We start from the raw sequence: 16,015 nt of genomic DNA on the forward strand, positions 1-16,015 counted from the left end.
TTTACTTTAATTTAAAAAAATATATGTTTTAAAAACATTAATGTTAAAAGGAATACATAAAGGGGCAAAGGCTAAAGATGTAAATACGAAAAAAAAAAAAAAAACAAATGAAAACACGACGACTCGGTCCTCTCCCACCCAAATGGCCCTAATCTGTTTTCGGCTGTTAGCCTCCACCGAGCTTCAGCACAGTAGCACCCCCTTCTCGCACAACCTCACAGCGCAGCTCCAGCGCCGTCGTGCATTCACGCCTTGTGCGGTTGGTTTTCCTCCCACGGTCAGCTGCTCGGCCTGCGCCTCCTCCACGCACCTCTTGCAGCGGGTGGGCTTCCTCCTGCGGCCAACACCAGCAGCCTCTCACGGCCCACCTGTGTAAACTCTCTCTCTCTCTCTCTCTCTCTCTCTCTCTCATGTGCTAATTTTTAATGCTCTTATGCTCAAAGTTCAAAACAATTTCAGTACAGAATTTGTTGAATTATGGATGTGTACTAATGCTAATAATGTGGAATACGGAAGATGAATCTGTACGGGTGCTCATAAAAATTTCAATAAGGAATATGTATGTTGGGATTTTAATGTATATGACTATAAGTTTGGCAGTCTTTCAATTGGTTTTTCCTCTTCCCAATCCCAATTCTATAGTTTCAATGGATATGACTATATGGCACTTTGATTTGTAATTTGTGTTTTGATGTGAATTTTTAGCGCTTTGATTTTGTAATTTGAGTTTCAGCATTTTGATTTTGTAACTTAAGTGATAGATGAATAATTTAGTTTCAAAGCACTAAGCACATGCCTTAAAATTCTTAGATATCTTCTATTTTTTATTATCTGTAGCTACAAATGCATAAATAGGCAATTGGTTTTACACTTTTATATGTGTGCGTATGTGTGTGCGTGCAAGTAATTAAAACTTGTCGACATTATGCTGATGTCATTGGTTTGACCATAGGTCTGATTGATCCAGTGGCATTACCAGGTCAGCCATCCCAGCATAAATTCCCCTATTGATTTTAGTGTTATGGTCGTTTATATGAAGGTTGCAGCCCCTTCATTACCCTCCCTAACTGCTTTGGGGATACACATAAACCCGCTTTATTCCTATTTCTTAGGGCAATCCAATTGATTCCTTATTAAATAAATAGCCCTTGCTATGGAAGGATGTATTTTTGCATCATGCCACCCACTTTTGATTTTGAGCCATGAAAAACATTTTCAGGTTTGTGATTATGTATTCATGGAGGAATGTAGTAGTTTTTTTTCCCTACCCTTTCTTTATAGCAGTTTTTGCGCTTTGAGGTGATCACCTATGGCAGACTTTGGATGTTTGGATTGAGGCGAACTTCAGATTCTTGTACTTAAGCAGACCTTGAGTTCTTGTGCCGAGGTGGATCTTGGATTTTTGGATTGAGGTGGCCTTTGGACTTCACATTTTGTCAAATTTACCCCTTGATTCTTGGCATGGTTTTAAATAATGGTTGCAGCTCGGGGGTGTAATGAAGTGGGAGTAGTGGATGTTACACAGCGAGAAGTGGCTGCAGCCACCATAATTTTTTTTCAAGCATGCACAACCATGCCTATATTAAAGAATAAACATTTGATCTTTTAAAAATATGATTTTAATGTGTTTTGAATGAATTTATTGTTTATTCTTCCTGCAAACATTATTTAATTGAAAAAATAAATTTTATATTAATTTCAGCATATTCTTTATTTATTTTTTACTTTTTCACTACTTAAATGAACCAAATGTTAAGAAATATAATTAAAATTTTAAATTTGAAGAGTAAGTAGGTAGGGACATGACACAAGTAAATTAAAATATATTAAAAGTTTAAATTACAAACATATATATATATATATATATTTAAGTACAGTATTAAATTTAATTGAAAAAAATTATGTATGTCAAGTACCACTTCTAAATATATTATTATTTAATTACTTAAAGTACAGTAGTGAGCATGGGCCTTGGATCAATGGTAAGGTTACACCTTTGTGACCGGTTAGTCACGGGTTTGAGTCCAAGGAGACAACATTTTATATAAAAATAGGGGTAAGGCTGCATACATTGTGAGTCTGTGATGACCCTCTTGCCAATACAAAGCAAGGAGTCTTATTGGTAGGGATGCATTTTTACTCAAAGTACAGTAGTAAATGTAGACACCATAATTTTTTCCAAGTCGTTTTAATTGTGAAATAAAGGCCCTGAATCAAAATTTTGAAGGTTGGGATTGTTCATCCTTAATTGAACATTCCTAAGTGGATAGGATTACAATTGATTTACGTAGCCATGTTCCCAAGTGTACCTAACCAGGTTTTTCAAAATCATGCCATGAAAATTTAAGTGGGGTTAGGAATTTTTAAAATCACCGCTTTAGCAAAAGTTGGTTGATCAATTGAAGGACTTTGAATTCTTGATTCATATTTTTTTTCGACTAAGTCCCTAAGTTGATATGGGTACCAGTAAATTATCCATCTAATCATGTTCTTAAGTGCCAATTATTGTAAGACCAGATTGTGGAAATTTAAGTGGTGATTAACTGAAAATTTTTTGAATTTTAATTCCTATTTATTTTCATACACAAGTAGTGGCCCAAACATGAATTGAAATAGTTTAATGAGAGGGCACGTGCTCAAGTCATGAGGTACAAAATGATATAGGGAAAATACAGTACAATACTGGGGGAATACAAGGAAATACTGCACAATAAATACAAAAATACAGGAAAATAATGTACAAATACATAGATTTACATAGAAATACAAGTGAAATAAAAATCGGATCCAAATCTCCAAGGTCTTGTACAAGCATATCCTGAAGCATCTCGTGGGTCCTGTTCACCAAATTAGAAAGAAAAAAAAAAAAAAATTTGAGCTGTTAAATGAAAATTCAAAATAAACATGTGCGCCCGAATCTCCATTAATTAGAGAATTAACCGAATAGCAAGAATAGGGGAACGAATTTCTGTTGGAGGGAAAGCCAGCAATCGTTCGTTGCTGGGAAGGAAAGAAGGAAGAAAAGACTGATCGGACCTTGCCTAGACTCCCTATAAATAGGGAGTCTCGCACAAAGCCGCAAAGCGGGCGAGGAGGATTGTGCAATTAACACGCAATTAAGCAATTGACACTTGAGAGACACAACTGAGAGACTGAGAGAAAAGGTGCAGACTGATAGTAAGAAGCGCAGATAGAGGCAGAAAGGAGTTCCTGAAATGTTCAAATTGCAGCAACCTTGCAAGGCTCTCACAAGTTCTAGCCAATCCCTCAAGAAAGCACTCCGTAGTGCCCTCCCATTTAGAACCCAGAAGCCAACTCAGAAACCCCCAAAAGGACCTCTAGACAGATACTCTACAGACTCACAAGAAGGACCAGAAGACTAGAGGAGTGGAAGATTTTAGGTAACTTTGGCTTTTCCTTCCTTATTCTAAGCATGTAGTATTGAACTGTGAAGTGTAATTGTGAAAGTGGGAACCCTGACCAGAACCCAAACTTGGGTTTGAAGCCCCTAAACTTGAACCTGAACCTCAAACAAGAGTCAAGAACCCAGACTCAAACCTCAACTGTGAACCAGACTCCCTGAACCAACCCATTTGAACCCAACCCGGCCAAGCGCCCATGAAGCCTGAATCGAACTAAACCTCAAAGCCTAACTCCTTTTTTAAAACCCGAGGCCCAACTCCCTTTTAAAACCTGAGCCCAAACCTTTTTTTTAAAACCAAGTCCAACAACTTTTTTTTTTAAAACCTAGGCCCACCGACCTGTTTTAAAACCCGAGGCCCAAACTTGTTTAAAAATAAATAAATAAATAGCCTGAGCCCAAACCCTTTTTAAAACCAAGCCCAACAACCTTTTTTAAAACTCAAGCCCAACAACCTATTTTAAAACCTGTTTAAAAAATAACCTGAGCCCAAACCCCTTTTAAAACCAAGCCCAACAACCTTTTTGTAAAAAGCCGAGCCCAACTCCCTTTTAAAAGTCAAGACCAACTCCATTTTAAAACCAGGCCCGCTAACTCTTTAAAACCCGAACCCATTTAGTTTAAAACTCCCAAAGCCCATAAAACTCGAGCCCAATACGGGTCAAGCCCGATAGGCTTACTCGGGCCTAACCGAGTCTATACAACCCTACGGGTTGACTCGTGCAAGTCAACCCTGTTGCAGCTCACTGAGTTAGCGTTTGGATGAGTTAACTCGTCCCTATACCCTAATAGATCTAAAACCATGGAATCGCTCGAACACGAGCACACAACAATAGGTTAAGCATACAATCACAGAATAATCAAAAGATCAAACCGGGTGGGGGGGGGGGGATAATACTTATCTGATCACACCCTTAGGAATTGTATAAACCCCTCTGGGTTTCATCGTGAGATTCCCCATCTTTCAAACACCTTCGGGTGATCAGTAGCTTGCCATTGTCAAGACGAGTCTCATTAGGATCAAAACACTCTTGGGTGTTCAGTAGCTCGCAAAAGGTTGAGGGGAAATGAGGTTAGGGTTTCATAGATCCGTGAAGTAGAAAGAAGGATCTGAGAGTGAGAAAGAAGAACAGAGATTTTAGGGTTTCAAGGGTTTTGAAAACAGAGAGGAGAGTTAAGGTTTCCATAGAGAGAGTTAGGGTTTCAGGAGGTTTCGCAATAGAAGACTAAGAGAGCAGAGGTTAGGGTTTTGGAATAGAGGTTAGGATTTTAGAACAGAGAGAATGAGAGAGAGAAAAGAGAGAAGCAGAGAGGGATTCAGGGTTTCAGATCAGAGAAAAAGAGAGAACAAGAGATTAGGGTTTCAGAGAGAAGCAAAATGAAGATCTGAAACCCTATAGTTTTAGATCGCTTGAAGAAAAAGAGAGAGAGAGAGAGCAGAGAAGGTTTCTACAAGAAAAGAGAGAGAGAGCAATCAAAAAATGGCCAAAAACCCAAAATTTCACCTTTTATATGTCTGACTTTGAAACCATCGGTGTGCAACACGTGGCTCCCTCTACTCCACACCCGATGAACGTGGCGTGGCTCTTGCAAAGCCGTTCGATTTGTGCTTTTACTCGATGGGTAGGATCGTGCTAGGTCAATGATCTGGGTCATTGTTGACCTTCCCACTCGATGGCCAACACGTGGTCTGATGATGTCACATGGATGTCATCCTTTGCAGCCCCTAATTAATCGGACGTATATAAACCACCGAAGCCACGTGTACCACTCGGAGACGACACGTGGCCAAGCCTTTGACCCAGACTGGTTCTCTACAAACCAGTTAACCCACTAAACCAGTTTTTGAACCGGTTCCTATTATTTTCCTTATTTATTTTCCTATTATTTTATTTATTTAAAAATTTGTGAAAAATATGGAAAAATCACAAAAAAATTAAGAAAAAATCAGAGAAAAATTTTGAAAAATATTTTTGAGGTCAGCAAATTGTTTTTACACACTTTTCATCCAAGAACTTGAAAATGGTTCCCAAAATCTCCTAGAAAACTTTGAAAATATTATTTAATATTTATAAAAATTCTATAAATTTTTGAAATAAATCTGAGAGTTATTTTCATTAAAATATTTTCTTGATTTTTTAAATTCCTATGATTTCAAAAAAGGGGCATGAGCTTTTTTAAGCTTCACGTGCCCTAGTTTTGAGGGATGTATTATTATAAGTATACTATGTAAAAAAAATGTGAATACTTGTGTGATTTATTGGCGTTTTGTAACTTTTCAAAGGGAGTAAAATAGAAGACTATTAAATTTAATTAGGGATAATTTTTAATTAATTAGGTACCGTTCGTACAATGGGTGTGTAGGGGGTGCTAGTACCTTCCCCTCACATAGCCGAACTCCCGAATCCTATTTTGGTATACGTAGACCGATTTTACCCTTGATTGGGTAGTAATCATGTGTTCTAATCACATCCTAAAAGGTTATTGGCGATTCCAACCACAATTTTTCACAAAAAATCAAATCAATCATTTTTATTTTGCCCACCTTGGGGCACCCTCGCGCTCGAGACGTCGTGACGGTAAAGTTTCTTGAAAGACCAAAAAAGCCTTTATCCTTTTTCCTTAGACTTTATTCAAGCCATAGTTGCTAAGCCGCACTAAGAATTGAAGATTCTTGTTAGATTACCACTTTACCTAAAAGCTTATGCTATAAGGTTGTGGGCCAACAATGTATATTAAGCTTTAGCATTCCCCCGCACGTGTAGCCCAACAACACATGGAGAGATAAACACACGGTATATAACACCCTTTACAGAGAATTCAATAGTTTTTTAAACCCCACACAATAAACGTGGCAACAAGACTAGAAACCAGGACCTCCTAGTAACTAGCTCTGATACCATCTTAGACTATCACTTTACCTAAAAACTTAAATTATTATTGTTGTTGTATATTAGGCTTTAACAAGTCAAAACCCACACAACTCTTCCACCAAGCCTTTCTCTTTGACTCTCTTTCTCTCACTTTTGTGTGTTTGTGCATGCACGCAATTGGAATCAAGACTCAAGCTGCGACATAGAGATGATGCAGGATCGTTGTTTGGCTGAAGCGGTGAAAGATTATGAACCCTAGGACCCATCTCTATCTTCTTGTAGGTTAGTCCATCACTCTGTCTCCATTTGTTATTGGACAATCTCTTTCCATCTTTTTTGCAATAAAAATCAAAAGCTTATTCTAGGTTAAAAAAATCCTTTTGTTATCGTGTTGTTTTAGATAGAAAATGGTGGAGGGCTGATTATGGTTTGTAACATAACAACAATGGATGTTATAGCTCATTGCGGTAATGAAGTGATTGGTACGGTTGTGATTTCAACTCTTGATGCTAAAGTGAGATAGGAGGGCCAATTTTTTGTTACATAATGGCTGTTACGCTAAGTAACAACCATTATTTAAAACCATGATTCGTGGACCAGACCTCAGATTCTTGGACTGGGGTGGCTTTTTGGCGCTTATTTCTCCTCTAGTTGAGGTCCTTGGGTTTTTGGACCAAAGTGGCTTTTTGACCTTCATCTCTCCTTCTAACAAGGTCCTTAGATTCTTGGACCGAGGTGGATCTTGGATTCTTGGACCAAAATGGCTTTTGGTCCTCATCTCTCCTCTAGATGTGGTTCTTGGATTCTTGTACCAAGGTGGCGTTTGGCCTTTAATTTCCATTGATTTTTCACCTTGACTTTTAATATCAAGGTGGCTTTAGGCCATTTCATCATCTGGGTTTTGCACTTTGGCTCTTTGACACTAAGTTGCTCCTCAGCTTTTCCAATCGAGGTGGCTTTTAGACCTGCCTTTTTTAGAATTTAGCACATTGGCCCTTTTCACCAAGGTTCCAAGGTGCTCCTTACTTTTCTATACCATGTTGGTCTGTAGGCCATTGGGCATTGCATTTTCTTTTCCTCAATTCTTTGTATTGAAGTGGCCATTGGTCCTTACATTTTGTTTTCCTTGGCTCTTTGTACTAAGGTGGTCATTGGACCTTGTATTTTGTTCTCCTTGATTCTTTGCACCAAGGTGGCCATTTAGCCTTTCATTTTGCTCTCAGTTCTTGTAATAAGGTGGCCTTTGGGCACTGCATTTTGTTCTCCTTAGTTCTTTGCAATGGGGTGGCTATTGGCCACTTTCAAGGCTATTTTTCACGGTTTCTTTTCCTTGTTTTAGAGGCGTCAAAGACCTGCTCTTCAAAGGCATTCCCCAAGGTTACCACGTTGGTTCTTTTGACCGAGATGACCTTCTCTTTTTTCTGGGTATTTCCAAGGTTGTCACCTCCTGTCTTAGCAACGATGGTAACCTACTCTTCAAGGTGTTTCCCAAAGCCTTTTCCTTCATGGGCATTTTTTAGGTTACCACTCCTAGTTTTCCAACCGAGTTGGCATGCTCTCTCTTGAATTTTCTAAGATTTTTGCTTAAGATTGCCTGCTTCCATGTTCCTTTGTTACAGTGTTCTTTATTGAAACATCAAATGTCTAAAACATCAGAAGTATGCCTTGGATGATCACCTCAAAGTGCAAAAAAAAAAAAAAATGCTTGTAGCGCCTTAGGTGCACTTTGAGGCTTAGGAGTTGGGGGCATTTGATGGGGGCAAAATGCATCCAACCATGGCAAGGGATCAAGGGCCATTCATTAAGTTTTCTATGAGTTAAGAGAAACTACTCTCAAACCTAAAAGTGTCTTTCAAGGCTTAGGAGTCGGGGGGCATCTGATGGGGGCAAAATTACATCCTACCATGGATCAAAGGCTAAGGAATCCAGTGGATTCCCTTAGGAATAAAAGGGGTGTGTGTGTGTGTGCACGTGTAACCCCAAAGGAGTTAAGGAGGGTAATGAAGTGGTAGTAACCCCCACATGAGAGACCATAACCTGCAAATCAATAGGAGCCTTTAGGCAAGGAAAGCTCACCTATATAAAGGGCATTGAGGTAAAAGTAAGGGACACGCCCACCCTTGGAGCCCGCCTTGGGTCCTCTATTGCTTGATTTGTTATTCTTTTATTTTGTAGTTTGACAGACATTTAACTCTATGTATTTTGATGGATATGGATTAAGTTATGTGCCTAATCCATAACGGATTGTTCGATCCGATCCACTTTTCTAGGTCTAGTAGGTAATTCCTTGGAGTTCCTTATAATGACACACAATGTCCTAAGATTTAAATGCAGTTGTTTTTTACTTACTGACTTCACCACGAAGTAGGCTAAGCAGCATCAATTTCAAAAGACCAAATTTCATTACCCACCCTCCCTCTCACCTCCTCTCACATGCACACACACACTCGCGTGCATACACACACCACTGCCTCTACCACCACTGCTGCTGCATACAAGGTTCACTGCCAGCTGCAACTGCTGCAGAAAGTGCCATATTTTTTCTTACTATTCCTCTTTGTCCTTTTTCTTTCGGATTTTTTTTTTGTTTTTTTTGTTGAAAATGAATTGGCTGGGTGTTAAGTGCTCACTTGAGTGGAACCTGGAACTTTTGCTCCAAATGCTAAAATTATTAAAAATATATTATTGTAGGATAAATCAACTATATATGACTTATCCATCTTCAGTGTCTGGAATTTTCACATTTATTTTTTGTCTTAGAGTTGGATACAATTTGTGTTTTTTTAGTAGCTTTGCTTCTTCAATGCGGTAATATTTGAAGTTTGGACACATTTCAGTCAATGTTCTTTAGGTTGTAGATGCTTTGCATTTGCTGGAAGATTATTTTTGTAAGAAAGACACAAGCATACATGCAACATATCAGATCTTTTTTAGTTAAATGACATTGTGTAACAAGATGAGTATTTGTGTTTTAGTGGTTGGAGATATACATTACTTTAAAAGAAAAATTTGAAGTCTTATTCACAATTAAAATTTGTGACAATTTGGAAGTTTTTTGAAATGATGATGTGGAACATCTGGAGAAATTTGAATCCACACATTGGTGGCTGATTTGGAGATGCTGTTATAATGCCATTTGTAAATTGAGGTGGATTTATTCCCTCTATGGTGGACTAGATTACTGAGATCAAATTCAAAATTCCAAAAATCACAATGAATCCCCCAATAGAGCCAAGAGTTCATTGCAAAAGAAAAAGGAAAAGTAGTAGTAAAGCCCTACTGCCACTAATTCCCTTCCAACCTCTCAGCTTCGTAAGCTGGACTATCCTTGCACAATTGCAGGCCTGCTCTCTCTCTCTCTCTCTCTCTCCCCTGGCCCCTCACTGCCCCAGTATGTCCACGTGTGTACGTGTAGAAGTAGCCTTCACAAATTTTAGAAGCTAAAATAAGCATGTGAAAGCCGTTGGGAACTGTCTCTATGCATGCAGCTCTGAGCTTTCATTCCATTTTACTTAAAAAGACTGTCTGTCATATGTTTTACCTTAATAGTATATAGCTACTTTTTGAGAAACACAATTTGAATCTACTGCCTAACTGGACATATCCTTAATTTAAGCGGCCTGCCTTTATTCATCAATACCAGCGCCACGCATGACCGGGGCTCAAATGAGAATTTTGACTTCTATGTGGGGGCTCAATTACCAGAGGTGATAGGTTGATGTGTGCCTCTGAACACGGCTTTACCTGGAAGGGTGGGGTTCCCTGGGTTAAAGGATTCTGTGTTTGCTTGCTTATAAAATTGAGGATGATGAAAGTGAATGAAAAATCAATTTTAGCTTTTTTATTGCCATAATTTTCAAAGAATAGTAGGAGATTTAATGTTCAAATTTTTGATATTTTTATTTTTCGAAAATCTCTCAATAACCAAGCAACCTTAGAAAATAATTATAGTATGTATATGTGTTTTATTTGTCAAGAAAGGGTATTAGGCTTTTATAATAACATAATGTAGTAAAATAGTTATTTAGGCTGTTATGTTGGCTATTTCTTTTCAATTTTCTTTATGAAATTTAAATTCAATCCTGAAACAGCTAATATATAAAGCAACAGATCACCTAGTGACATTCTATCTCAATCTGTTTACTTATCTTTGTCTATTGAACCTATTTCTTTTTGTTGCCTTTTAACTACAGGGTTTGATTCTTAATTTGTCTTGAAAGATGAAGAAAATGATAGCCCTAGGTTTTGAGGGATCAGCCAACAAAATTGGTGTTGGGGTAGTAATGTTGGATGGCACTATATTATCAAACCCGCGTCACACCTACATTACCCCTCCTGGCCAAGGATTTCTTCCTCGGGAAACTGCCCAACACCATCTCCAACACATTCTTCCACTGGTAAAATCAGCACTGGAAACTGCCCAAGTAACATCTGAAGACATCGATTGCCTCTGCTATACCAAGGGGCCAGGCATGGGAGCTCCATTACAAGTCGCTGCTATTGTTGTTCGGGTTCTTTCCCAGCTGTGGAAGAAGCCTATTGTTGCAGTTAATCATTGTGTTGCACATATTGAAATGGGGAGAGTTGTGACTGGGGCTGATGATCCAGTTGTGTTGTATGTTAGCGGTGGGAACACACAAGTAATTGCATACAGTGAGGGGCGATACCGAATCTTTGGGGAAACCATTGATATTGCTGTTGGGAACTGCTTGGACCGGTTTGCTAGGGTTCTAAAGCTTTCCAATGATCCAAGCCCTGGATACAACATTGAGCAGGTATATGAACATGAGTAGCTTTTTGCTAATTTTATATGTTAGGAGCCAAACATTTTATGCCTTATAAGGTGATTACTCTCTGACATCTTTGGTTCTTTTGATTGCAATGGGATGTTAGTTCTTTAGTTTTGATTCTTTGGATTGCAATTGGATGTTGGTTCTTTATTGTTAGGAGCGAGTATTGTAGTAAACACCTCATATAGTCTTCAGTTTCAGTTGAATAAACAGTGACTAGTAGGCAACTTAGGGTGATGGAAATGATATGATTTATGTTGTTGTAAGAAAGGAGTGGTTAACAAGTAAAAGCTAATCTTTGAATGTTTGGCAAAAAAAGCTATAAGTTGGCTAAAATGTATGGTCAAAATGGATAGATCATTTTAGGGGAAATAAATAATGCATGGGTAATTTTTTAATATTTGAAATTTGAAAAAACAGGGAGAGTCATGGAAAAAAATGATTGATTGGAAAAATCAGATCTTTTAAAAACTTCAATTTTTGACTTTAAAATTCCTCTAAAAAGCTTAACATTAACTTTTAAAATCTAAAAAGGCTGTTAAGCAAACATGTTGCTCCAAATGCCTTCAAAGAGGAGAAGTTCATCCAAAAAAACTCACCCTAAATCCACCAAGCCAAATGTGTAAGCACCATGTTAATTGCTTATTCGAGTTAATAACTTAAACAATGCTAATTTTTTTCCCACAAGCTTTTGATGTGGGGGACGGGGTTGGTTCAAAGGATCTCCTTTTATCTTCAGATTGCATTCAGAGCTGTAACTCCCCTTCTTAGTCTTTTGTGGGCAGACATCCACTTGCCTAGTCCTCCATACTAGCAGGTTTTCTTACAATTCAGGTCCACCCACTAGCATCCTTATCCTGGTTTGGAGTCTTTTGGTAGGTTAGGTTTCTGTTCACCTGCTCACAGAGGCATGCTACAAGTTGCTCACCACTGTTTTGTTACATGATGCATCCAACCTTCACTTGGCATCAACAATGCAAAGCAGCTGCTACTCTGATTTCAGGGTCTCACTCCCAGAAGCTTTTTACTGGGGTCGGAGGGAGAGAGAGAGAATTTCCTTACCGTCTTACTATCTTATGAACTCTTCACTTTCCCATAATCTCTCAACACATGACAAGTTGTTTCAAGTGCTCTAGTGAAATAGCTTTCCAATCCCTTCTTATTTTGGAATTGTGTAGAGTCGGGTGCCCCACTTTCTGGACGTCTTCATGCACAACCCCCTATACTTAAATGTTTTCTCCTTTTATTGTGGGCCTCCCAACTTTCTTGTTCCTGTTTCCATTATGCCCCGAGTTAGGTGACTCTTCACTTGCCAACCTAGAAGCTTGTGATGGGTTACCTTTCAACCTTTGCTGCCTATTGTGTGGCATGCAAGGTCTTAAATTTTGATTTTGACTCAAATTCCGAAACTCCAAAAGTACGGAAATTTTGATTTTGATGTCAATTTCGATTTCAATTTGGAAAAATGGAAATCAGTGGTAAAGCATGGAATTCTTTTATGAAGCTTTAGAAATGATTAATAGACAATAATGTAAGTTTTAGGATTAATATATTACAAGTAAATACATTTATGCTGTATATGAGGTGGAGAAGTCGTAATATAATATGTACATCAAACATATTTGTAAGATAATGTAATATTTACATATTTAGTGACCCAATTAATACAAATGAAATTCGTAAATTATTTAAATATTATTTATTATACAAATAATCATAATTTAGACATGAATGGTTAAATAAAATTTTGTTGTAGGTTTATTTTTTCATATAATTTCAAAAGCACTTGTTATAATCTTTTGTTTCGATAAAAATAATAAAATAATTTAAGAGAGAAATTTCACTTCACTCTTACATCTCTCATTTGAATTCCGAGGAAATTTTATTGCATAGTTCAAATTTTAACAAGTTTCGCTAAATTTTCGAGATTTCAATAAATTTCGGATGATTTGTTGAGATTTTGATGGAAATTATGCAAGATGGAAGTTGACTGCCATTTCGATTTCGAGGGTCACGGAAATCGGAAATTTTGATGGAAATTTCAACAATTTCATGGAAATTTAAGACCATGGTAGCATGACCAATTTCCATCCAGAACCTATCGTTTTCCTTTGAGGATCGTGTAGCTGTACCCCTAGCGCTTCTCAGTGGCTGATATACACAACACATAACAAGCAATGACTCGATGAGAGAGTGCACAAAAACACATAGTAGACATAATAAACAAATGACAGTTGTGTGTGTGTGTGTGTGTGAGAGAGAGAGAGAGAGAGAGAGAGAGAGAGAGAGAGAGAAATGATGGTCAGTATACAGTCCAGTCATGTCTGGGAGATGGTGTTCTTTGCGGCTTTAGTTTGTGAAAGTTCAATAATAAAGTTGTGGCACTTGGTATCACCCCCCAGACCTCATTTCCCACTAGAACTCCCGCTAAAAGAGCTTGTATGTGTGTTGTGTAAGCTCTTAACAGTTTCTGAAATGGTTCCCGCATAGTCTCACTAGAAGTCTTAAGATATTCTCAGCTATGCCTTCAAAAAATAAAAAAAAATTCTGCCACATTAGCAAATTTAAGAATCTTAAAAAAATTTCAGAAAATGTTGTAGGGCAACAATGATATGATCTATCAACTTACCCGGCTTAATTACCAAAATTATAATCACGATTAAAACACACAGCTTGCCCAGGTTTAGGATTGAAATTAAACTTCTATGAATGTGAAATTTCTATGCTTTGTTTCTTATATGGTGGTGCCTAAAGTAGTGCGCAAACAATTTTTATGTTCTATTGTTATTTTAAAATTGAAGGAAGGAAATTACAGCTGATTCTGTGCTTGTAGCCTTGTACACAGTTTGATCCATGACCCTTCAGTGAGGTGCTCTCAGTTATTATTATCATTATCTTATCTAAACAATGTCGAACTATTTTCCTATGATCTTGGCTGCTGTTCATGTTTTATTCTTACATTCTGATGAAGGGAACTGCTTTGGATGGAGGGAATCTGCCCCACTTTTGGTTTGCCTGATATTTATTTCTTTTCTTAACCAGCTCGCAAAAAAGGGTGAACAGTTTATAGATCTACCTTATGTTGTAAAAGGAATGGATGTTTCTTTTAGTGGAATATTGAGCTGTATTGAAACAACTGCTGAGGAGAAGCTAAAAAACAAGGAGTGCACTCCTGCAGATTTGTGCTACTCCCTGCAGGTAAGCTCGCATCTGGGATACTTCCTGCTTTATGGGGCGTAACATGCATTCTGTGGTGACAAAAACCGTGTGCTGGACTCTATAAATTCTTTCTTTGTTGCAGGAAACGGTGTTTGCTATGCTTGTTGAGATTACCGAGCGGGCAATGGCACATTGTGATAAGAAAGATGTTCTTATCGTTGGTGGTGTGGGTTGCAATGAACGTTTACAAGCGATGATGAGAACGATGTGCAGTGAGAGGGGTGGAAATTTGTTTGCAACTGATGACCGGTATTGTGTCGACAATGGAGCAATGATTGCATACACTGGTCTACTCGCTTATGCTCATGGCACATCTACTCCTATGGAAGAGTCAACATTCACTCAGCGGTTCCGAACCGATGAAGTGCAAGCAGTTTGGAGAGAGAAGAGTGACTGATCTGACGGGAATGGTCTCATTGAGGAAAGAATTTGAATCAAGTGCTTCTCTGGTAGTTTATTGTGCTATTATTCTTGTACAATTATTTAATGGCAAATTGTCACTGTTCTTTTTCTTTTTTAATTAAATAGGAACTTGCTTCCTAATAGATAAATTACTCTGTTCATAAAAGAATTTGACTTTATTGAAACTGATCTCAAGGGCTGATTAGAGTTGCATTGTTAAAATCACAAAACTAAGCATGCCCTTGTTTTTCTATTCTTTATGGTTTTTAAAATTTTATAAAATTATTTTAAAATTTTTATTCATTGAATTGTTATATGAATTTTTTAAGGAGCAAATATATATATTAATAGTGTTATTAGTGCAAGGTGAAGTTGCATGTGAGTTGAAGAAGGCAACTGCTCATTTTTAATTCAAGCTATCTGTTTTTCATTGGAAAAAGGGGAAAAAAAAAATCGACCACGCTGTCCTCGAAAAAGCGTCAACTCTACTAGGAGATTTATTTTTTTCTATCTTTCCAAACACTGATCTATAAGAGAACAGATAACTTAATAAATAAGTATGAAGGCCGATTTTTTATTTTTTGAGACACTATTTATCTATGTTAAATATTTTTGTAAAACCCTCTTAATTTTAAAAGTAATGCTGAAGTTCATTGAATTATCTGTTTGTCAAATCATTACTCCCTATAGAACTTAGGAAATGTAAGGAGAAAATTTTGATGAAATTTAATTTTTCATATTTGGTTATTAAAGAAATTTTTAAAAAGGCAAAATTTTGGTTTTAGGTATTATTAGCATTTATTTTTTTAGCTTTTAATTATATTTTCTATAGTATTTAATATTGAGAGAAAATATGACAAAAAGGGGATTTTTAAAATTATTTTTTCTCAAAAAAAAAAATGGAGTCTTAAATTTACCATTAATAATTTTTTGAATAAAATTGCTCTATAAGTGTAAGAAAAATTATGATAAATAAATTCATTTAAGAGGTTTTGGGACGTGTTTGGTGTGCATAATTTAATTATAGTTGTCTCGATTTAATAATGTTAAATTGTGTTGAGCACGTCTCATTAAATAAAGAGAGAGAGAGAGAGAGAGATATATATAGATCTACAAAACATATTACCATTTTTAAAAATGAAAATCATAGAAGGGAGATGTGTACATGCAATTTGATATGCCTGGTGAAAGGAAACATTTGGATGGCTTCAACTTCTATATTCATACATTATTTATTTGTTTATATATTGCAGGAATTGAAATGTAATTAAGAACACTGTGTGGTTGCATATTGAAAAATTCATTGGGGC

General features: G+C 37.1%; 1 protein-coding gene across 1 annotated transcript; it reads left to right on the forward strand.

Annotated features, from left to right (window-relative positions):
- The first annotated feature begins 76 nt into the window (after positions 1 to 76).
- LOC131150979 (uncharacterized) lies at positions 77 to 14,890 on the forward strand. The gene is made up of 4 exons (XM_058102108.1): positions 77 to 372; positions 10,488 to 11,069; positions 14,127 to 14,282; positions 14,386 to 14,890. The coding sequence occupies exons 2-4, from the start codon at positions 10,515 to 10,517 to the stop codon at positions 14,698 to 14,700; spliced, it is 1,026 nt and encodes a 341-aa protein (XP_057958091.1). The 5' UTR covers positions 77 to 372; positions 10,488 to 10,514; the 3' UTR covers positions 14,701 to 14,890.
- The last annotated feature ends 1,125 nt before the right edge of the window (positions 14,891 to 16,015 follow it).

Source organism: Malania oleifera, chromosome 3, assembly GCF_029873635.1.
Source record: "Malania oleifera isolate guangnan ecotype guangnan chromosome 3, ASM2987363v1, whole genome shotgun sequence".
Classification (NCBI taxonomy): Eukaryota; Viridiplantae; Streptophyta; class Magnoliopsida; order Santalales; family Ximeniaceae; genus Malania; species Malania oleifera.